Source organism: Podarcis cretensis (assembly GCF_951804945.1).
Source record: "Podarcis cretensis genome assembly, chromosome: 16".
NCBI classification, from domain to species: Eukaryota; Metazoa; Chordata; class Lepidosauria; order Squamata; family Lacertidae; genus Podarcis; species Podarcis cretensis.
The window spans coordinates 32,035,356-32,059,276 of record NC_137186.1 but is presented as its reverse complement, the minus strand read 5'-3'; the positions used below and the strand labels follow the sequence as shown (position 1 = coordinate 32,059,276).

Sequence of the window (23,921 nt, the reverse complement as noted above, 5' to 3'; positions counted from 1 at the left end):
GCTTCTGTTTGAAAATGGAGGCACTGGGATGAGAAACGGACAGGACAATGTACAACTTTATGCTTTATTAACAAGTGTTTAATATTGTTTAAGAACAGAATGCATTGGAGTTTTTGTTGTCGGTTGTTATATCTGTTTCATTTGTCTGAGTTTGACTTGTTGATGTTTAGAACAGAAATGCCATATCCTAAAATTTTTAGGTTACATTCTGATTGAAATTTTCAATCTGCGATGACCATAGCTCGAGACTGAATTGTGCACATCTTACAAGGAGGCAAGGCAGGTAATACAGAACTGTTCTGGGTACTAAGAGGGAGAATATTTTCCTTGCCATGAGCCAAATCCTGACATGTATCCTCACCTCTTGAAAGGGCTATTATAGGGATGCATGCAGTTGGTAAGTGGGGCCAAAGTCACTCCTCCCCTCTCTCTGTCCTTCCCATCACAACACCACCCTCCATTCATATCCCCTATCAGTCCCATTCATTAACAAAAAACCCCATCCATTCACATAAATATACACTGCATTCCTTCATCCCCTGCATCAATGCATTCACCAGCTTCTTTTATCCATGCCCAGGGGCACTGCTATATACTCAAAATGAACTGGGGCTCCCCTTCCCCTGTAAAGGGTAAAAGGACCCCTGACCGTTAGGTCCAGTCGCGGACAACTCTGGGGTTGCGGCGCTCATTTCGCTTTATTGGCCAAAGGAGCCGGCGTACAGCTTCCGGGTCATGTGGCCTGCATGACTAAGCCACTTCTGGCGAACCAGAGCAGTGCACGGAAACACCGTTTACCTTCCCGCCAGAGGGGTACCTATTTATCTACTTGCACTTCGAACTGCTAGGTTGGCAGGAGCAGGGACCGAGCAACGGGAGCTGACCCCGTTGCGGGGATTCGAACCGCCGACCTTCTGATCGGCAAGCCCTAGGCTCTGTGGTTTAGACCACAGCGCCACCTGTGTCCCACCAGCACCAAAATGCAGCAGGCTGCCAATGGGAAAATGAAGAGATTGGTCTTTTCTCCACCAGGTGTCTCAATGGCCTGCATGGAATTGTAAGGATGTGCCTGCATGGAATTCCTGGCCGGCTGTGGCTACCAGGCACGTTGTTAAATGCAAGGCTGTCTGGAGGCAGTCTGCCTTCATTGGCGGAAGCAGAATGCCTCTGAAGGCCAGTTGCTGGGTGTCAGGGGCTCAGGAGCAGAGGCACAGGGGAGAGAGGAAATGGAGAGCGAAGGGGAAGAATCTGAGGGCAGCATAGGGGAGTATGAAAGTGGCCCGAGAGATTCCATGAGCTTCTCCAGCGAATCAGAATATTCCCAGAGGGGGGCACCGATGGCCAGGGCAAGGGGGGTCCCAGGGGGGACACACCAGAAACAAGGGGCCAGTGGGGACTCCCAAAGCAGCAGCGAGAGATCAGGACCAGCTCCTCCACCAGAGCATAGTGGGGGGGAAGAGTCCCATGTATCAGGGCCAGCTTCTCCTCCAGCAGGGAGAGAAGATGAATCAGGGGTGGCCACGCCTCCATCGCAGAGTGAGGGAACGGAGGGGAAGTCAGGTCCAGCTAGCCCCCCCGAGGGGGGAAGCAGTGACAGGAGCAGTGTAACGGTCAGGAGGAAGGTTGCCGGCTGGGCGCGCGCGCCATGTTCGAATGCACAGCAGGAAACCCGGATTGGGAACCAGGTCCTAAAGCCCGCCGGAGGCAGGGGGAAGACTCAGGGGACTCAGCGTCAGAAGAGTCTAGAAAGGGAAAGACCCCAGCGGACAGGCGGACCCAGAGGAGGAAAGAGCAAAGGAAGAGGTGGAGCAAGGCTAGAGTCTTAAACTGGTGTCTGGGGGGTGGAGATTCAGACGGAGCTTCAGCGGTCTAGAGTTTAAGACGTAGAGCTGCGCGCCGCGGCTTTGAAATCGAAACTGCACTTCAATAAAGACTTTTGTATATAACAACGGACTGGCGTTGGTCCTTTGTGAGCTGGGACCTCGGGCAGCTCTGACACTGGGAATCACAAGGAAGGCTAGTGGTATGCTCTCTCTATGGTACACCTCTCCCGGTATGCCCCACGGGGGACCTTAAGGTCCATAAATAGCAATACCCTAAGGAAGTTAGATTAGCCTCAACCAGAGCCAGGGCCTTCTCAACACTGGCTCCGGCCTTGTGGAACGCTCTGCCTCATGAGACCAGGGCCCTGCAGGATCTGATTTCTTTCCGCAGGGCCTGTAAGACAGAGTTGTTCCACCTGGCCTTTGGCTTAGAATCAGTTTGATTCCCTCCCCCTCTTTTTTTTTCCTTTCTCCTCCTGTGAAGAGGCTGCATCCTAATGTTTTAATGTTGTATTTTAATCTTGTTTTTTAAATTGTATTTTAATCAACTTGTTTTTATTATTGGTTGTTAGCTGCCCTGAGCCTGGCCTTGGCTGGGGAGGGCGGGGTATAAATAAAATTTATTATTAGTGTGCGTCCCTTGCTGGTGTGCGTCCCCAACGCCCTTCATCTTTTTCTAGATGGCCAATCACAAACGCCACCCTCGATTCCTCATCAGGAAAATCATCAAACTGCAGATTAAGGGCATATTGCATTTCTGTCCTAAAGGCTTGATAGTTCCTGGGATCACCCCCAAATTTCTGCACCAGTCCCGGCACCTTCCTCGAGACTTGGGTGGCTTTTCCCTTCTCTGCATCGTGAGCCCTCCTCTCCTCAAGCCTAGCCATTTGCAGGGCTAACTGAACCTCCAACATCCTGTACCTTTCTTCCAGGCTTGGAACGGCTGCAGCTGCTCCCCCTTCTCCGGCTCCGGTTGGGTTGCTCATGATGCTGGACCAGACGGGCCCTTGGCCTGATCCAGCAAGGCTTTCTTTATATTCTAAAGAGAAGCCATCTCCACATCTCTTGGTGGCGACCAAAGACCAACTTTAAAGGAGCTCCAGCCCATTGTGAAAGAGCGAACCGACAGCAGATCACACCGCTCAAAGTTGGAGTTGACTCTTTTTAAGCAAAAGCACAATTATCCCTTGGCTGAGTGTCAGGACTAAGGAGCACAGCAGCTCATCTCTGGGAGGTCTTACGCATCAGTTGCCAAGACTGAAAGTCTCCATCTCCCCACAGCCCTCCTCTCCAGGGCTTCTCCCAAGCAATCAGAGACTGTGTCTGCATGAAGCCAACCCCTCCTCCCCTCTTTTCACACCGTTGGGAGACCAGGGAAAAGGGAGCTTGCACCGCAGCAGGAGGGAGAGACACTTGTGACTGCACCACAGACTCTGCATCCCAGCTCACTAAGCCCTGTTACCTCTTCGTCCTTCGAGACCTCCTCTTCCCAGTCTTCTCCCTTTGACCACTCATTGTCATCCCACCACCACTCCCTGGATTTTGGGCCTTCTTCCTTTGGGGGTTCCCCAGCTGGTTCCTCCCACCCTTCCTCTGCATCCAACTCGTCCATGACACCCGTTTACCTTTCTCATCGCCTACGTTCATGGCCCACTCTTTCTGGGAGCAGTAGTTGTCGATGCAGTCCAAGACGCTCTCAGGATCCCCTTTGACGGCATTGTAGGACACAGAGTTCAAGATCCGCTGCTCTTTGCTCTGATCCATGACAAAGTTGGTGATTTTCTCTAGCACGATTTCATTCCAGAACATAGTAGCATGGATGTTGTTTCTGAGGAGGATCACCAGCGCCACCATAAACAGGAGGGAGCCGACACCGACAGATACCAGGATGGTCAATATCCAACCTTCCAGCATCTGGAAGACATAGGTAGGCAACCAGTTAGGGATGGGGAAGAAATCCATTTCAGAACACATTGAAAGCTGGATTTATCACCAGACGCCTGCCTTCTTGGAATAATAGGTTTGGAACTGCCCAAGAAAGATGTTAAATTATTTTTGTATGCCACAACGGCTGCTCGAATATTACTTGCTAAAAATTGGAAAACACAAGAACTACCAACAGTGGAAGATTGGCAGATGATGATGATGGACATTTTGGAGCTAGCTGACCTGACTGGAAGAATCCGCGACCAGAAAGAAGAGGAGTTTCAAGAGGACTGGAGGAAATTCAAGGACTATTTGAATTAATATTGTAATATAAAAAATTAAAAACTACTTGAAAGTACCAAATAGCCCTAGGATTAGAATAAGATATAAATAAATAAATGGGATTTAGACTATTAAGAAAAGTGAATAAAATGGATTTAATTGGAGTGATTTTTAGTTTAATGATATTGGAAAGCTGTTACATTCAATTATAAGGAAACTCAAAGGGAGGGACTAGAAGTCAATTAAGAGGTGTAAAAAGGTGGGATTTTCAAAGAATTAAGTTTGTTTATTTGTTTATTTTTTTGTCTTTGTGTGTTATTTTGCTTTGTGGTTTTTGTTACAATTGTGGAAAATCTAATTTTTTTTTTTTTTAAGAAAGCTGGATTTATCACATGCGTGCTCTCCGAAACAACACGTGAACCGAAACATTGCATCCTTCATAATTTGCACTCATCTGAATTTTGCAGTGCTGACTAAACAATGATTGCAAAAGATACATATATTAAGGTATGCATAAAAATGAGGATATTAGTGAAAACGACATACAAAAAATGCATACGAGGGAAACTGCATGTAAAAAGGTGTCTACTAGGAGAAAGTGCTGATGAATTTTCACGACGTTTGTTTTTTAAAAAATGACAACTGCTGCAAAATGTAGATAACTGAATTTAAGACTGGAGTGAGAAACTGAGCTAATCGGGGCCGACAGTTCCTGCAAACACTTATGATCACCATGTGACTTGCACTGGAAAGATAATCACCCACAATCTACAACCAGGCAGTGGTCTGAGGACCTGACTACCATTGCATTATAAATGTATATTTCATGTGGATATGTCTCAAGGTAGCTGGCGTATTTCGGCTTGTATGTTTAAGCTGAGACGGGTGTATTGACAGCCCCTGGCCTCGTTAATGTGAGCTGGTGCGCTAAACTTGGTATAAATATTTTTTTTAAGATGGAACATTTATCTTATTGAAAGATTAATACATCAGTCAATGAGCTCTCCAGACAGAGTACATCATAAAACTGCGGATAAAACCACAGCTAAAATCCACAAGACACATTAAAACCAACTATACAAAATGTTATCATGAAAACACAGATTAAAAAACACTAAACATTTTTAAAAGGTCTCAGCAAAGCTGCTAAGGCAAAGAGGCGCAAACCACCACTTTTGTCCCCACCTAAGTTTATTACTATTGTTGTTGTTGTTGTTGAATTCAAATTCAAATCTTTATTACGGTCGTAGACCAGGATAAGTAGGATGGGGTACAATCATTTAAAAACTGTAAAACATTTTGGAAAGCTAAAAAGTATTGAAACAGAAGGTATATATAAAAGTCTATAAGAATCTAATTAAACAGGTGTGGAAGAGCATAAAGGGTTAGTACATTAAAAACTATGGCTATCAATTTACAGAGCACTCCGATACGAGTTTTCATCCAATCTGGTTTGTGGCACAGGTGGTTGCTGTTGTTATTTTGCAAGCCCTCCAAAAAAGGATGATTCCCAAACTGCTAGCATTCCCTCACATTTTCTTATTGAAATAAAATTCAGGAGGAGAGCCTCTAATACAGTCCAGCTATCAAAGACAGAGACAAAGGGAACCCAGGCATGAAAGGTCCACTCTATCATAGGCAAGGTTTTATAACTAGCTAGTCGTCTAAGGAGACTGAGGCTACTGCTTCTATGACTCAGCCCTCCAGCTGTTTTGGGACTACAACTCCCATCATCCCTAGCTAACAGGACCAGTGGTCAGGGATGATGGGAATTGTAGTCCCAAAACAGCTAGAGGGCCCAGTTTGCCTTTGCCTGTTCCATGAAACCTAAGCCAAGATTCTATGCGTGCCTATTTTAGCTATTTTACAGAGCAATCCTACCAGGCATGGTCGGATTTACCACTTTCGGTTTCCCATTCCCATACTCAGAAAAGGGCTTTATGATGATGATGATGATGATGATCATCATCATCATCTATTCAATTTATATACCACCCTTTATCAAAAGGATTTTAATCTCACTTGTAATGTAACAAATACTATGGACAACATGGATTGATATAAAATATAGCACAGAATAATATGCAGTTGTGAATGCTGACAATAGGACCCATGAAGGGGGTGGGGGAAGTCTTTTTTTAAAAAAATAATATTTATTAAAGTTTTATATGTTACAAAAAGAAAAAGACATAATTCCAAGTTGAACAAAAACATAACAACACATCACGGTAAAAAAAGAAGAGAATAGAAAATAATAATAATAATAATAATAATAATAATAATAATAATTAAAAAAAAACAGAAAAATAGAAACAATTAAAAAACACAACAAACCTTCCCATAACTTAAGTTTCATTAACTTGTTTCCTTGACCTCCTCGCACCTCCCTTTTTTTTTGTATTCTAGTTCAGTTAGCTATTTCAGCAAATCCTTTCCATCTTTCCCAATTTTTATCCTATAATTTATCTTAATATAATGCAACTTTACCTTTCCTCCTTTCATCCATTAACAATCTATTTTTACTTAATCCTTTATAATATTTCTGCTAAAGCCACATAACTTCATTCCAGCCTCCTTCTAACATTCCTTAATTTTACAATGTTTCTGTAAATAAACTTTAAATTTCTTCCAATCTTCTTCCACCGACTCTTCTCCCTGGTCTCGGATTCGGAAGTCTTGAGATTCAGAGTATTTGGCTTGTTATAATTCTATATTTGTAAAATAAAATAAAAATGATTTCATAAAAACATACAAAAAAACAAAAGATCCCAGGGTGGTGTGCAACGTTAGGAGGACATTACAAAACATCAATGTTAAAAATGTAATAAAGACATAGCAAAAAGAATACTGACTGATACCCTAATAGTAAAATAATCATAATAATAAAAGTCCTCCTCACACACTTTCACAGGCCATAGATTATTTAACAGCCATAAGCCTGGGTAAAGAGGAATGTTTTTTGCATGGCGTCTAAAGACATGTAAGGATGGCACCAAGCAAGTCTCTCCAGGGAAAGCATTCCACAATCGGAATGCACAGTTTTACATCTGCTTAGATGCGACATGATTCGTGGTGCACCAGCGAGGAAGGATCACAATTTCACTACCTAAGCTAACAGGCGAGTCATAATCTCTTTTTTTAAAAAAATAATATTTATTAAGAGTTTAAAGATTACAAAAAGAAAAGAAAAAAAATTAAACAAAACAATATAATACAATACCAAAAACAAAAACAGAAACACAACATAGAACATTGAATTAACAAAACAAAACAAGAACAATTTTTTAAAAAATCCAATATTTTCAATCTTATCTTTCAATCACTTGCTTCATCGACTTCCTCACGCCTCCCTTTTTGTATTCCAATTAACTGTTTCAGCAATTCCTTTCCATCTTCCTCTGTTTTCTGTCCTGTAATTTATCTTAACATATTCTAACAGGCGAGTCATAATGTCAGGTGAATGATCGGACACAGGCTGCAAACACGGCGAAAAGGTGTCACCAAACGATGCCACTGTAACGGCAGTAGAAGCGATGGACATGATCTCTGCACAAATTGCTGAGCTGCATGCCGACTTGGCAGCAAAGCTGTAAAACTTTGGAGGACGAAAATTGCACCTTTGCTACCTGAGTGTCAGGCTTCAGTGAATCCTATCCCTCCCACAGTGGCAGCCAAGGAGCAGATAAAATAAGAAGAGTTCTTACCGATTATTTATTCAGTATTCACAGAGAGAGACAATCTCCGCTAAATAATGGTGGTGTTCTGAATAAGTCGCATCCGTGCCATCTCTCCTAATTCTACGTCATCCCTGCGATGGCTAAACTGAGCTTTCTGCATCTGAGCTTTCTGTTCTACTACTCTCAATGCTCACCTGGTCCTGGGAGGGGGGGGGGTCAGGAATGCTTTCTAAAGACACTGTCAGCTGTCTCTCCCTTGGTTCTTCTTCCTGCTGCTCTTCTCCCAATATTTCCCAGCTTCTCCCCTCTGCAGCCTCTTAACTATAAAGGTAAAGGTAAAGGTACCCCTGCCCGTACGGGCCAGTCTTGACAGACTCTGGGGTTGTGCGCCCATCTCACTTAAGAGGCCAGGGGCCAGCGCTGTCCGGAGACACTTCCGGGTCACGTGGCCAGCGTGACATCGCTGCTCTGGCCAGAGCCAGAGCCACACACGGAAACGCCGTTTACCTTCCCGCTGGTAAGCGGTCCCTATTTATCTACTTGCACCCGGAGGTGCTTTCGAACTGCTAGGTTGGCAGGCGCTGGGACCGAGCAGCGGGAGCGCACCCCGCCGCAGGGATTCGAACCGCCGACCTTTCGATCGGCAAGCCCTAGGCGCTGAGGCTTTAACCCACAGCGCCCCTTCGGCAAACCACTGTTCTAAATCTATGCTGTCTGTTTCTTCTATGGGAAGTGTAGGAGAAGGGGGGAGTCTCAACCATTCCTTGTCAGTCCCCTGACACTGAGTGGTTGATGGCTAAAGACCTAGAGGTAAGTGCCTGACATTCGGACAGGATTCAATGCTCAGTGATGAATCCAAGAGACATACAGTTGTACCTGAAGGAGCGTCTCCACCCCCATCGTTCTACCTGGACACTGAGGTCCAGCACCGAGGGCCTCCTGGTGGTTCACTCACTGTGAGAAGCCAAGTTACAGGGAACCAGGCAGAGGGCCTTTTCGGTAGTGGCGCCCTCCCTGTGGAATGCCCTCCCACCAGATGTCAATGAGAACAACAACTACCAGACTTTTAGAAGACATCTGAAGGCAGCCCTGTTTAGGGAAGTTTCTAATGTTTGATGTAGTACAGTATTTTTTTAAAAAATTTGGAAGCTGCCCAGAGTGGCTGGGGAAGCCCAGCCAGATGGGTGGGGTATAAATAATAAATAATTATTATTATTATATCCTACTTACGGATCCCTCTGGATATGGAGTCTTCGGGTTATGGCCACAGCAAACCCAGAAGTGTATACTTCCAGGTTTCACCGCGCACGCATGTGCAGAAGTGCTCAATCGCGCCACGTGCATACACAGAAGCATGCCTCTATTTACATAATTTTTGGGGTGCGAATGGACCCCCAGAATGAATTAAGTTCGTATCTGGAGGGTCCGCTGTACAGGTAAAACCAGAGGACCAGAGAAATTGGGGACACCGCCAGCACGTTCAATTTTAAGGCCTGAAGGTGGCCAATGGAGACCTTGTTGGGTTTTTTTACTTAACTGGCAGAGTGAGATTATCCCGGAGGTAGAGATTGCTCGTATAGACCCTGAAACAGTTTCTACCCAAATGCGATTTTGGGTACCCAAACGCAGTGTAGGGAGTCTCTATGGGAGTATATCGTATTTAAAAATGGGGTATCAGAGTTTTTAGGGGGGCAACCAGGTTGGGATAGCTGGGATAGCAGGCTTGTTGTTTTGAATGTTTTATGTAGATTTTTCAATTTTGTCGTTATGTATGGGACAATGACAATAAAGATTATCGTATCGTAAAAGAGCTCACAGAAGCCTGGGGGCCTGTTCGTAAGAAAAACTCCCTGCCGCAGGATATTATCATTGGCTTTGCTAGTTTGGAACCAGAGACTGTCTCCTCTGCTACGGAGTTGCTGTATGGCCCTTCCCCCAATGCTGGCACCGCACAGGGCTGGCATCTTGATTAAACAGGGATGGTAGCAGCTACACATGCCCTGATAGCTTACTCTCTCGAGTTGGTTTTGCTGAGGAAGCAAGTGGGAGAGATGTCCCTCCACCTCCCTTTAAACTTCTTATCATTATGCAGGACGCAGATTGAAGTCAGAAAATAATTACGTTGCCATGGAGACCCCCTCCGCTCACAGTGCAGTTGGTCTTTGTTCACCCATCTACTTATCTCGGCTGCGCAAGGAGCGTTATCCGTTTCAAAGTCTTGCAAACGGCCTCTTTTTCTCCTCCACAAAACTTTGTCATGCATTCTCTTTGCCTTGCAAAGGCTGGAACTTCAAACTGCCCTTCTATATTGCTTTGTTTTGCTTTTTGTGCACAGGAGCAATTTGTAGAAAACCGCAACCGTAGCAGAGTGGTAAGCGAAAGCAGGCCAGGTTCAGGTTCAAATTCTGATCGGGGAAAATATAAGAAATATGAACCTCTAAGTCTAATGCATAGGGACGCAGGTGGCGCTGTGGGTTAAAGCCTCAGCGCCTAGGACTTGCCGATCGAAAGGTCGGCGGTTCGAATCCCTGCGGCGGGGTGCGCTCCCGCTGCTCGGTCCCAGCGCCTGCCAACCTAGCAGTTCGAAAGCACCTCCGGGTGCAAGTAGATAAATAGGGACCGCTTACCAGCGGGAAGGTAAACGGCATTTCCGTGTGCGGCTCTGGCTCTGGCTCTGGCTCTGGCCAGAGCAGCGATGTCACGCTGGCCACGTGACCCGGAAGTGTCTCCGGACAGCGCTGGCCCCTGGCCTCTTGAGTGAGATGGGCGCACAACCCCAGAGTCTGTCAAGACTGGCCCGTACGGGCAGGGGTACCTTTACCTTTACCTTTAAGTCTAATGCATTTCCAACAGAGTTCTTCCCCAAGGCACAATGTGTATCTGGATCTCTTCACACGGTTGCAAGGTAATTCAGAATTATCTTGAGACGGGGTGAGGAGGCCACAGGTACAGAGGAAGCTGCCTACACCAAATCAGACCCACTCGGCCATCTAACTCAGTGTTGCCAACACAGGCTGGCAACAGCTCGCTCAAGGTTTCAGGCAGAAGCAATTCCAAACCCTACCTGCAGATGCTGTGGACCAGACCTGGGACCTTATTCATGTAGGACGGATGCTCTACCTGAGTACCAGCTCTTCCGAGAGGAAAAGGTCAGGACTGAAAACTGGAAGTACTCCATTTCCACATAGGAAGCTATGGAGTCAGATCATCAATGCATCTAGCTCACAGCATTAGAAACTGAGATATGAAACCCAGGAGCTAAATGGCACCTTGAACTTCGGTTATGGGAGCAACAACAGGGTGTCTAGGTGCACTTTTTTATAAGAATACAAAGCTGAAAATGAATGAACTGCAATTAAAGTACTCTGTTCATTTTTCGCATGGTCTAGTCCAGGGGTCTGCAACCTTTAAGACAAAAAGAGCCACTTGGACCCGTTTCCGAAGAAAAAAAAACTGGGAGCCGCAAAACTCGTCATTATAAAAATAACTTTTTTGTCACTTTTTTATTATTTCTTTGTTTGACCCCTCAGAATTACTCCTCCTCATAGAAATAAACGTTAAATTAACAAGTTACCTTTTTGTGTGTGTGTGTTCTTTACTCCCCTTCAAAACAGTGACCAGCATACATGCCCCCTTTCAATGCAGTGACCAGCGTACGTGCCCCTTACAATGTAGCGGGCGGGAGGGAAGGTGACGTCGGGACGATGTGTGACTAACGCACGCACCGCCCCCATGCGACGTCACAGCCAGTACAGCGCCCGCCACAGTGGGGAGTGTCGGGGCGCACAATGCGCCTCCTCCCCTCGCTAGTATCCGCCCCGGAGCCGCGGCAAAGGTGTAAAAGAGCCACCCGGAGCCGCGGGTTGCAGACCCCTGGTCTAGTCTTTCTCTTGCCCACCCCCCAATATTCTTAAGAGGGTCTCTTCTCCAGTCTTCAGACTAGTTGGAAGCGGGGAGGCAGCAAAAGGTCTTCCTTTCCTTCCACTCTGCAGTTTTAAGCTGAAATCTTAAGCGCAGTACTGCACCCAGAGCTCAGAAACTGCTCACACTAATGAAATTCCTTGTTGCAAAATGAGCTACAACAATGGGAGTTTCAAACACTGCTAGCTCAATATAGTCTGCTGGCAGCCGTTCTCCAGGGTTTCAGGCAAGGGACTCTCCCAGCCCAACCTGGAGATGATGGGGATTGAACCTTAGACCATCTGCGTGCCAAGCAGGTGCCCTACCAATGAGCTATGGCCATTCCCCTTCCTACGCTTTCACCATGATACGTATTTGTTCTTTTTTTCTCCTTGCTTCCTTCCTTGCTTCTTTTCAGTGCCAAAATAGAGAAGATGCCACACTTCCTTATGTTTCCAGCGTTCGAGTTGTGAGTGCTTGTGTAGTCCAAGCATTGGCACCCACACACAGTGGTACCTCGGGTTAAGTACTTAATTCGTTCCGGAGGTCCATACTTAACCTGAAACTGTTCTTAACCTGAAGCACCCCTTTAGCTAATGAGGCCTCCTGCTGCCGCCGCGCCGCCGGAGCACGATTTCTGTTCTCATCCTGAAGCAAAGTTCTTAACCTGAAGCACTATTTATGGGTTAGCGGAGTGTATGTAACCTGAAGCATATGTAACCCGAGGTACCACTGTATAAGAGGGAAACAGTAGCAGGTTTGCATGAACCCCAAGGTATGCAGAAGGACACAAACACACACACACACACACACACACACACACTCACAGAGTGAAAGATCCAGTGTGTGTGTGTGTGTGTGTGTGTGTGTGTGTGTGTGGTGTAAGAAGCCCCCAGAATGTTCAAGACCGGATCTGTTTTATAGCCACTGTGCACCTTAAGTGCTACCGTGAATGTATTCTTTGTCAATAAATAATAAAACTGCCAACCATTTGCCCTCCTTGTGCTCCAGACAGCTGGGCGCATCCCTCATGCACAAATGTGACATTGTCCTGTAGCACCCAGCCTGATGTTTCATATGTACACAGGGGTGTGCCTTACACGAAACCAGACCTTCTCCTCCAACGTGCTCTACTGGGATTGCTTCTGATCCCAGTGGGGTTTGCCAGCAATACAGCACAGCTATCATGAGTTAACAAGATGGGGTTGTAGCCAACAAAGTTTCACTCCGGCCAGACCCAATTCAATGACCCGACATTAATATCAGTGGATCTATCTATGCTGAGTACGAGTAGCACTGGATACAGCTCCTGTTCAGCTCGCTTTCTTTCCCCTGTGTACCGTTCTTGCTGTTTTGTGCTGCCAGATTAATCTGTTTGTTGTTGTTTTGGTTGAAGCACTGGCAGCTGGTGCCACGAAAGACAACTAGAACCAAGCCAGCACCTTCCTTCCTTATCCCCAGGGTGCACACAGCAGGGGCAGAGGAAGGACCTTGCTGTTGCAACTGTTGCTCCACAACATGCAGAAAACGAGGGATCATTTTGCTGCCAGCGGGTTTATGCAGGTGGTGGTGGTGGTGGTTGTTGTTGCTGTTGATGATGATTAATTAATTAATTAATTAATTTATACCCTGCCCATCTGGCTGGGTCTCCCCAGCCACTGTGGGCGGCTTCCACCAGAATATTAAAATACAATGATTCATCAAATATTAAAAGCTTCCCTGATCCATTGCCATTCCCACCACAGACAAGAGGTGATGGCCAAAGCAAGATGGAGACCAGCAGGCCAAGGGATCTGGAATTAGTTGTGAACTAAGGCCGCGGAGGTCCTGATGCAAAGTTCATGAATTTCAGCACCACGGTTAGTAACCCTGCAGCTGAGCCAAAGATGCAAGTTGTTTCAGCACCAGCTGCCAGAACTTTTTATCTTCTGGACCATACAGTGCCTATGCTCTGCCTCTGCAGTCAGAGGTAGCAATGTTTCTGAGTACTAGTTGCTGGAAAACACAGGTGGGGAGAGTGCTCTTGAGCGCAGGCATTTGGGCGGCCACTGTGAGAATAGGATGAAGGTCTAGATGAGCCATTGGCTTGATCCAGCAGGCTCTTCTTACATTCAAAGTTAAGATTAAAAATTCACCCCCCAAGTGCTACATCTGGCCATGCAAAGTATGAGCATCTTTTAATGCAGTCATTAGCTTCTTCTGGACAGTGGGTTTTCAAGCTGTGGGGGAAGCTGCTCATATCTTTCTTGATCTTCCAAGGTATCTGGTTTATTCACAGGAGTCTCGTGGCAGAGCTACCTCCATGGGGTACAGGGGACAAGGTGACAGTGGCTCCACAGTGGCTCCTAAGGTGTGGAGCCATCTCCTTCCCAGGGTGGAGGTTGTAAGAGGACACTGGAAATGGGTATTCCTAGTCTAGAGCCTAGACAATTCATGCATCCTGCTGATTAATCATTCAGCAAGTTTCACAGCAATTGTAGTTAATTTCAGGAGGGTTAATCATGTGGCTGACACAGCTCCTCACACCAGCAGAGGACAACAAGATCTGGGTTGAAGATTAAGCCCAAGTGGATTTGACCCACCAACAATTGGTGATGAACTGGGAAAAGATAATTACTTTCTGCTCGCCTGAACTCAAGTCTGAAAATCAAACTTGGCAGCTTCACACTGGAGTTTTCTTTTGAAAAGTTATTGTTGTTGAGAAGTGGCAACTTTCAAGTCAGTTAAAAGAGTGTTCAGGGAGACTAAAATATTCCCCGCTGGTTTCTGTGCGTGACAATTTTTTAAATAAAAAATGTCTCTTTTATTCTCCTGCATAGAAACAGTCTCCGTTTAGCCTTTGGGAATGGCAGGGAGCCAACATGGTGTGCAGAGGCTGACAATCTTTTTGCTCCTTGTCCCCCGGACAGAAGGGGTATGTGTGTGCGCGCATGGACACATGTGCAATATGTGCACCTCAAAACTCCTGAAGGTGCAGTAAAACAGTTCTACTTTGCCAAAGACTAAAGTCACAATGCACAGATAATTTCAGGAGCTCGCAGAAAACCTGGCATAATCATGCCATTTCTGGTAACATGTCTCACAACTACTCAGTGGGGAATTTAAAATTATGTCCTGAATAATGGAATTATGCCCGTGAAGCAGTTGGCTTGGACGAAGAGAGTGTGTTTTGCTCCTGAATTATTTGAAGAGCAACTGTAATAAACAAATTACATTAGTAGGACTACAAGACGTTTTGTAAAAAGGAATATATGAAGTGTTACAAAGTAGGAAAAGATATTGGTTATGAGTTTGAAATGTAATAGGGAAAATAAGAAATGCATACTAAGAGATTAGATTGGAAAATTTTCAGACAGGACTGATGGAAGTAAAAAAAAATGAATAAGATGTAAAAGTATGTTTAATTACTGTTGAAAATGATATGTTAAAAAACTAATAAAAATGTATGTGTGTGTGTGTATGTGTGTGTGTGTATATGTGTGTGTGTGTGTGTGTGTGTGTGTGTGTGTGTATATATATATATATATATATATATATATATATATATATATTGTGTGTGTATATATATATAAAACTTCAAAGAGCTACTGCAAGTTGGCATAGACAAGGGATAGAGAACAAAATGCCCTCCATGTTCCCACCATGTTCCCTCCATGTTGGCTGGAGCTGAGTTCAACAACATCTGCCCTTCTATAATGTGTTGGGGAGAGGGGTTATTGGGTTGTTCTTGTTTTATTTTGAGTATGTATTTTATGTTTTCATAGTTTGATTTTATCTTGTGAACAGCCCCGAGACCAGTGGGTATAGGGCAGTATACAAATTTTAATCATCATCATCATCACCATAGAATCATAGAATTGTAAAGTTGGAAGGGACCCTGAGGATCATCTAGTCCAAGCCCCCGCAATCCAGGAATATGCAGCTGTCCCATATGGGGACTGAACCTGCAACCTTGGTGTTATCAGCACCATGCTCTAAACAACTGAGCTCTCCAGGGATAATCTGGAAGGCAACATGTCGGCTACCCCAGGCTGTATGTAGTGGGGATGCTCTTGAGATTTTCTGCCTCAGGTGTCAATATAGCTTTGCCCATTCCTGTGGAGCGGGTGGCGCTGTGGTCTAAACCACTTGCCGATCGGAAGGTCAGCAGTTTGAATCCGTGTGACGGTGGTGAGCTCCCGTTTCTCTGTCCCAGTTCCTGCCAACCTAGCAGTTCAAAAGCACACCAGTGCAAGTAGATAAATAGGTATCTGGCGGGAAGGTAAACGGTGTTTCCGTGTCCCGTTGTGCCAGAAGCGGTTTAGTGCTGCTGGCCACGTGGCCCAGAAAGCTGTCTGTGAACAAACGCCGGCTCCTTCGGCCTGAAAGCAAGATGAGTGCCGCACTCCACTGTCGCCTTTGACTGGATTTAACTGTCCAGGGGTCTTTTACCTGTTGCCTGTCCCTGTATTTTTCAAGCCACTGATCATTTCTCTCTAGGACTGAACAGTAGCAATACTACATTCAGTTGCAGCATTAGTTTTCAAATTCCTTCCAGGGGCATGATTAGCTTCTCAGGGTTTATTACAGGGTTTTGAGGTTTGTGCGGCGGAATTCAGACACACAAGAGTTTACAATCCAATCTAGATGTTATTAGCTCACTCTGGCCGAAGGAGTGCTTAGGAAATCCAGTCTACTTTTCCACAAAAATAAGCTCTCCATCAGCCTATGGCGCTGACGGTAGCCGACGCAAAGTTTAATGGCACAGTGCCTGGGGGAGAGCAGTCCTGATCTCATTGCAGAGGTGTTACCACTAATAACCAGAGTCCTCCCCGGCAAGAGTGAAATGATACTTTGCAATTACACAGTGGGTTTATTTTCCAAAATGGCAAAGCAAAATTAATTAGCTCTTTCAGCAAGTTGCTATAGCCAAAGGCCATTGTAAAACCGACGTGTACAAATTAAAACTCTCCCTCTCTCTTTCTCCAGAAATGATACGACGAAAAATAAAGCAGTCTAGAAACTGTAGTCAAAAGAACAGGCCCAGTTCTTCGTCCTAGAAATTCATTTACCTGTGGTGGTTGTTTTTGTGATCAATTCAGTGTTAATCACGATGGGTTTCAAAAGATGTTGAGAAGTAAATTTTTCATGCATTTTTTGTTTGTTTGTTTGGTGGCCAGCAAATGTTATGGCACAAAAATATGGGATGAAATAGATTTGATGTGGGAGATAAAGGACCGGGGTGAAGGGGTGGGGAGAGGATGAAACAGAGGGAAAGTTTGTTGATGGAAAAGCCATAAAAAGGGGGCCGGGGTGGTCCTATTACAGATCTTCTGTATCACATCTACCTTCTCCCTCCATTAGTCACAAGAAGCTGCCTTAGTCAGATCTTTGTGTCACCCAGCACAGTACTGTCCACACCGACAATCAGACTGAAGTTTCTCCCAGACTTTCCTGTGAGCCTGAACTATGTGGCTGTTCCCTGAATAGACACCCCTTGCCTGAGAGTCTGCACAAGCCACTTGTCACAGATTAACTCATAGCATTTATTGTTATTTATTTACACCCTGCCCATCTGACTGGATTCTCCAGCCACTCTGTGTGGCTTCCAAAAAACTATAAAACCACAGTAAAACATCAAACAATAAAAAATTTCCCAATACAGGACTGCCTTCCGATGTCTTCTAAAAGTCAGATAGTTGTTTATTCCTTGACATCTGACGGGAGGGCGTTCCACAGGGCGGGTGCCACCACCGAGAAGGCCCTCTGCCTGGTTCCCTGTAACCTCACTTCTCACAGCAAGGGAACCGCCAGAAGGCCCTTGGAGCTGGACCTCAGTTTCCGGGCTGAACGATGGGGACAGAGATGCTCCTTCAGGTATACAGAGCCAAAGCCGTTTAGGGCTTTGAAGGTCAGCACCAATAATGTGAAGCATGCTCTACAATGTATAATGCTGTGTATTTCAATTTTAGAACTGGATCAAGGCCGAGTGATACTGATTAGCCCAAATTGAACCAAAGGCTTCACGGGCTGGTTCACACTAGTTCTCCCAAGTCCAACACTCTTAACAACAACAGCCCTCATGCTTTTGTGGGTGGCAAAACTGATTTTTCAGAAGATATAGTCACCAGACATATATTCACAGAAAAGCTGTGGATGAGAGGGTGGTTCTCAGGTATGCATAAAATCCCTTACACTTGGTAAGCTCTCATTTTCCTGGCTAAAGAATCTGAAGCAGCTGGAGTTCTGTTTGTTTCCTCTTCCTTTAAAAAAAAGATATCCCTAGCAATGTGCCCCAGTGGATATTTTAATTCTACCTACAACACGTGCCCAGCATGTGTCACACAAGCAATTCCACTGTTAAGATTATGTTGCTGTGGCAATTACCATTAAAACAGGAGACGGGTTGTTAGGGAATGCTAAGGAATATTCTTACCTTCAAAAAAGGGTTTATTTGGTCATGAAACAAAATTTATTTTTCCCCCCTGCCGACTAAGAAGACCAGCTTTGCTCCAAATTTCAGCGACTATGAGGAATAAGTTTTCTCTTCAATATTCTGGATTTTAAATACCAATATTTTCCCCCATATGGAGAACTTCATCACAGTCAATGTGAAACCAGCAGTGCAACTTATTCATGTCATCTCAGAAGTTCATTAAACCAGGTACACGTGGGAATAGGATTGTGGCATAAATTGTTTTCTTTGCCCATTTACCAAATTTTATAATTTAAAACTTCATTACAATGAAAACAGAAATGAGTACATTAAAAAAGCAAAAACATAATGATCCGATTTCATTTTTGGCTTTTAAAAATCCCACTTATTTAGAAGCTGCAGGAACTGTTTTTTGTTTTTTTAAGGAAGTTAATATTCCCTTCTCAGAAGATGTCTAAAATTGGCCACACAGCGTGTTTCAGAAAGTGAAGACCACATCTCACAAAGAAAGATTGAATGTGTTGAGATTGTTTCGTTGGGAGGCGATGTGACAGCTGTCTTCAAAAACCTAAAAAGCTGTGAGTCACATAGATGATGGAGCAAATGTGTTTTTTCGTTCCAGAAGATAAGCCCTGAATAAATGGGCTCAAATGACAAAATTTTGAATAAATATTAGGAAGTACTTCCTGGTGGTGTAACAGCAGAACAAGACTGCTTTAGAAGGTGGCAAGCTCTTCCTCACGAGAGGTTTCTACGGATTCGTTTATTTAACAAAGTTTATATACCGCTTGGTTGTAATAAAACCTCTGTGTGGTATGCAAGAAATATTAAAATCATAAATAAAAACATTTAAAGATAATTAAAATTAACAATAAAAAACAGTATATGTAAACATGGATAGGCTCGCCCAAACCAAAATGTTTTCAGACAGTACAACAAAGTGTCAGCCGGCAGGGAGTTCCAAAGCATACTAAAATAATAATAATAAATAATAAATTTTATTTATATCCCGCCCTCCCCAGCCGAAGCTGGGCTCAGAGCGGCTAACAACAATCAAAATAATCCAACGATTCTAAAAACATTTCATTATAAAAATTAATTAAAATCAAATTTATGGCAACCAATAAGCAAAATTCTATGCAGATTGCTAGAGGAGGGGGGTCAGGCTGCGCCCTGACCAAAGGCCTGGTGGAACAGCTCTGTCTTGCAGGCCCTGCGGAAAGATGTCAAGTCCCACAGGGCCCTAGTCTCTAGTGACAGAGTGTTCCACCAGATTGGAGCTGCGGCCGAAAAGGCCCTGGCTCTAGTTGAGGCCAGCCTAACCTCTCTGTGGCCTGGGATCTTCAAGATGTTTTTATTTGCAGACCGTAAGTTTCTCTGTGGGACATACCAGAAGAGGCGGTCCCGTAGGTACGAGGGTCCTAGGCTGTGAAGGGCTTTAAAGGTTAAAACCAGCACCTTAAACCTGATCCTGTACTCCACCGGGAGCCAGTGCAGCTGGTATAGCACTGGGTGAATGTGATCTCGCAGCGAGGACCCCGTAAGGAGTCTCGCTGCAGCATTCTGCACCCGCTGGAGTTTCTGGGTCAGTCTCAAGGGCAGCCCCACGTAGAGCGAGTTGCAATAATCCAGTCTGGAGGTGACCGTCACGTGGATCACAGTGGCTAGGTCAGGGCGAGAGAGATAAGGAGCCAACTGCTTAGCTTGGTGGAGATTGATTTCTTACAAGTACGGCATGAGAAGGTAACAGTGCCCAGATTGAAGTGGTTGAGTGAGAACATATGGGGCGAGGTGATCCTGCAAGCAAACCAGTCTCAGGCTGTTGAGGGCCTTATGCACCAATTGTAGCACATTGTCCTTTGGGCTGGCAACAAGGCTGTTTACAAGGCTGACAACGGCCCTGTGGTCCTTGGTTGAAGGGCGGTATATAAATTTTATTTTTTTTAAAATTTTTTATTAAATTTTGACATAAATATATTTCACAAACATACAAAAGACAAAATGAAAAAGAAAAAACAGAAAAAGAGAAAAAAACAAACAGACAAAACATGAAATACATACAACTTTGATGACATTGATCGACTTCCCTTTATCTCGATTTCGGAAATTATTATCTTGTTTATCTATCTGCTGCGTCTATTCCTTAATAAAACTTTTTACGTAGTAAGCGTTGCCTCATGCCTACTGTGATTTCTATAAGTACATATGTGTTTCTGATCAACATTTTAATTTTCCCCTTGTCTCTATTTCCATATATATCTTAAATTTATCCCATTCATTGTTAAATTTTGCACTTCTTTGATTTCTTATTTTCTGTGTCAATTTAGCCAGCTCCAAATATTCGGATAATTTAAGTTGCCACTCCTTTAGTGTTGGGATTTTTGGTGTTTTCCAGTACTGTGCTATGAGGGTTCTGGCGGCCACCGTTGCATATTGAAAAAAGGTTCTATCTTCTTCTTTGATATCCTTACCAATTATCCCCAGCAGGAAGGCTTCGGGTTTTTTAACAAACGTGTATTTAAGAATTGTTTTTAATTCATTATAGATGGATTCCCAAAATTTTTTGAGAATCTCGCACGTCCACCACATATGAATGAATTCGCCCTCCTTGCTCTTACATTTCCAACACTGTTTATCGCCCGTTCTATACATTTTATGTAGTTTTACCGGCGTTATGTACCATCTGTACATCATCTTATACATGTTTTCCTTTAGTGTCGTGCATGCTGAAAAATTCATATCTTTACACCACAATGCCTTCCATTTGTCAAACTCTATGTTGTACCCTAGGTCTATGAAGGGCGGTATATAAATTTAATAAGTAAGTAAGTAAGTAAGTAAGTCAGCAATCTCTGAGCTGAGCTGTTGAATGATGACAGGGTCTCACTCCTGCCAGCAATTGTGCTGCATGGGTAGATAGCTGCCACTGACCAGGAGGTGCAGGCCAGAGGGCCACCCTACCTACCAGGGTTGCCGTAGAGTAGGTCTCCTGCATTAGGGTTTATAGGAATATCCTAGATCAGGGGTAGGCAAACTAAGGCCCTGGGGCTGGATGCGGCCCAATCGCCTTCTCAATCTGGCCAGCGGACAGTCTGGGAATCAGCATGTTTTAACATGAGTAGAATGTGTCCTTTTATTTAAAATGCATCTCTGAGTTATTTGTGGGGCATAGGAATTCGTTCATATTTTTTTTCAAAATATAGTCCGGCCCACCACATGGTCTGAGGGATGGTGGACTGGCCCACGGCTGAAAAAGGTTGCTGACCCCTGTCCTAGATGTATTCACAGGGCCTTGCTAACACAAGAGCGGACCTTCTCGGTGGTGGCTCTCCATTTGCAGAATGCTCCGCCCTATGAAGCATGCCTAGTCCCATTGCTATCTGTTTTCAGACACCAGGCAAAGATATCTATATCCACCCAGGCTTCTGGACCATAATTTTCTGCCTTTTTTAAATAGTGGGTCGGCTTTTTGGTACATATTAGCATGTTAGGCTTTTAAAAACTCTCTTGCTTTTACTCACTTTTAATGCTGCTTTGAGTTCATCTTGCAAAAAAAAAAAAAAAGGAACTACCAAATATTAATAATAATTATGAATAATATATTTAAGCTAAAGCAAATGACCCTAAACATCACAAACAGCCAGAGGCTTGGATCCAGACCATCAGCACAATCTTAGGCGCGTTGACTTAAAAATTAAATTCCACTAAGGGGTGTCTGCCAAGGGAACCAGGAGATTATCATATCCTGAGCTGCTTGCACTTAGCTCCCATTGAAATCAATGGGGCTTAAAGGCCCACCTGACTTATCCCCTAGTCTTCAATGAGATTTAACTGCCGCTCAACCTGGATCTCAGAACCAGATACGCAAATTGCTGTATAAACACCACTTCATTTGCAACCTCCCTTTCGATTTTTTAGCTTCTTCAGAATCTGAGGGCGGGAGTGGGGAATTGCTTCGGAATTCTAGGCAAATTGGCGTTATCTCTAGCTAAGTGCCACTCAAGAGTAGATCCGCTGAAATTAGTGGACCTAAGTTAGTCATGTATATTGATTTCAATGGGTTTGTGCCAAGTAGAGTTTAGTTGGCTACAGCGCCCCCCGTTTTTTAACATTGATAAATTAAATGTGCTCAAAAAGCAATGTCTTTAGAAATGGTTTCCGAAACTGCAGAACCCAGCAATCTTACAATTCCACGTATGGACAGGAGTCACCGAGGTGGTGCTAAGCAACCGCTCAAAATCTGTCGCTGCATAAGAAATACGGCTTGCTGCCCTGAATTTTACAGACATTTGATGTGTTGCTTTTTTGCAGTGGCAGGGGGGAGGTATAAAGGTAAATATTTTCTTGCTGCTCTTGTTTAACAGCTCGGCTCCCAGCAGAAGGTTGTCTGAGGCCAGACGGCAGCTGGACCGACAAAAATCTTACAGGCCCCAGAGACGCCAGCGGTGTTCTGGCATTCAGGCAACGGAGTGGTATAACGGACAGCATCAACTGCTTGTGTCAGACTAGCATTTAGAAACTTGCAAAAGGAACACCCAGTAAGACGGCAATAAAATAAAACACACTGAACAAAAGCAGCATTTTTGCACCTCAGCGATTCAATACCAACACTAAGCGGGTCTGGAAGATTTACAGCGCAAATCAAGCTATCTGTTTTCCAAAAACAAACCAGGGAAATGAATTTTGATAGGAGTATGGTCATTGCTACTTCCCAGAAAGCAAGCACAGAGGCAGACAGAAGCTTGGAAATGAAGAAATCAGCTTTTTAAAATGGTTTCAGAGGTTGTGGGGAGAGATAGAGAAGTTGTTCTCACAAGCAAGGAAACAAACAAACAACCACTTTCTTCAAAAGCAGGTTCTCCTGTTGGGCATGCAAGTGGCAACAGGAATTGATTGCCTGCTTTTCCATTTCAGAGAAAGGGAGAGGGAGAAAGATTATAACAGAAGCTCTTTAAGGTGAAACACAATCCAGGAGTTAACAGAACTTGGCAGCCGGCTCTATTTAAAGTATCAGCCAACCCCACTTGTGCTGTTCTGTCATTTCTCGAACAAAATCCTTTCTGTACACATACTATAGGTTCCACTGCAGGTAGTTATCCAGCCATTACGCTTTCAGTTTAAACAACAACAACAACACAAAGCTATCTTGTTTCACCCCTTTGAAGTGCCACTGTTCCACACTGGATGCATTAAAAACAAAACGTTCTTTTCCCCGCACAGATCAGCTTCACGAAAGCTTGTGCAAGCAAGAAGCAAAGTGGAATTAAGAGAGACCAGGAAGGCTCCCCCCGTCCCTCAAATTTCTCCTCCATCCTGGCTCCTTAAATCATGGCATTAAAACGCAACAAAGATAGAGGTCTGCAGAAAAACTGGAAAAATATAAACGGGTACCTTTCCGACAAGGATGGGAGCAGTTTTGCAGTGATCTTTCTCTGTGCTTGGAGGGATGTGGATCTTACAGAGATCTTGGAGGCTTGCAGTATTCTCTTTGGTCACAATTGATCACATTACGACAAGAGCTTAGGGATTCCGAGAGCAAGAGCTTCTTCTAAAAGGGGCAGAGTCCTCCCTTCTCGTCCTCCTTCCCTGCTGCTCCCAAACCACACTGTTTCTTAAAGCTGACCTCAGAACGCACCTCGGGATGCGCGCATTTTCTTGTGACACGCCCCCTGTTACTTGGTTACTGACACGTAGCTGACACGGCCAAGAGCCCAGGTAAGGAGCCAATTCACCCCTGAGCTGAACTCCTTTGAAAGAAAGTGCTCTTGCCCAGGGAATACCATCTGGCTTGCAGGTTGGAGAGATTGGCAGGCAAGTGCTTTGCAGATAAAATGTCCCACTAAAGGAGCTGGAAGCTGGAGAAAGCCTCTGCCTGAAACCTTGGCAACTTGGCACCCA

The 23,921-nt window shown here is 44.6% G+C and overlaps 1 protein-coding gene and 1 long non-coding RNA gene across 2 annotated transcripts in view; one reads left to right on the top strand and one right to left on the bottom strand.

Moving 5' to 3' along the window:
• The window catches only part of COMT (catechol-O-methyltransferase), a 29,270-nt gene extending 5,624 nt beyond the window's left edge, over window positions 1–23,646 (bottom strand). Inside the window, exons 1-2 of the mRNA XM_079957161.1 lie at window positions 23,415–23,646; window positions 3,449–3,737 (exon numbers count right to left, since the gene is read on the bottom strand). Of these exons, the coding sequence (XP_079813287.1) occupies window positions 3,449–3,737 (289 nt within the window). The 5' untranslated portion in view covers window positions 23,415–23,646. The remainder of the gene's footprint in view (window positions 1–3,448; window positions 3,738–23,414) is intronic.
• On the top strand, window positions 16,388–18,832 carry LOC307205488. Its single transcript, XR_013834028.1, has 3 exons — window positions 16,388–17,464; window positions 17,560–17,762; window positions 18,646–18,832. It is a non-coding gene; the product is annotated as an uncharacterized lncRNA (long non-coding RNA).
• Window positions 23,647–23,921: the final 275 nt, after the last annotated feature.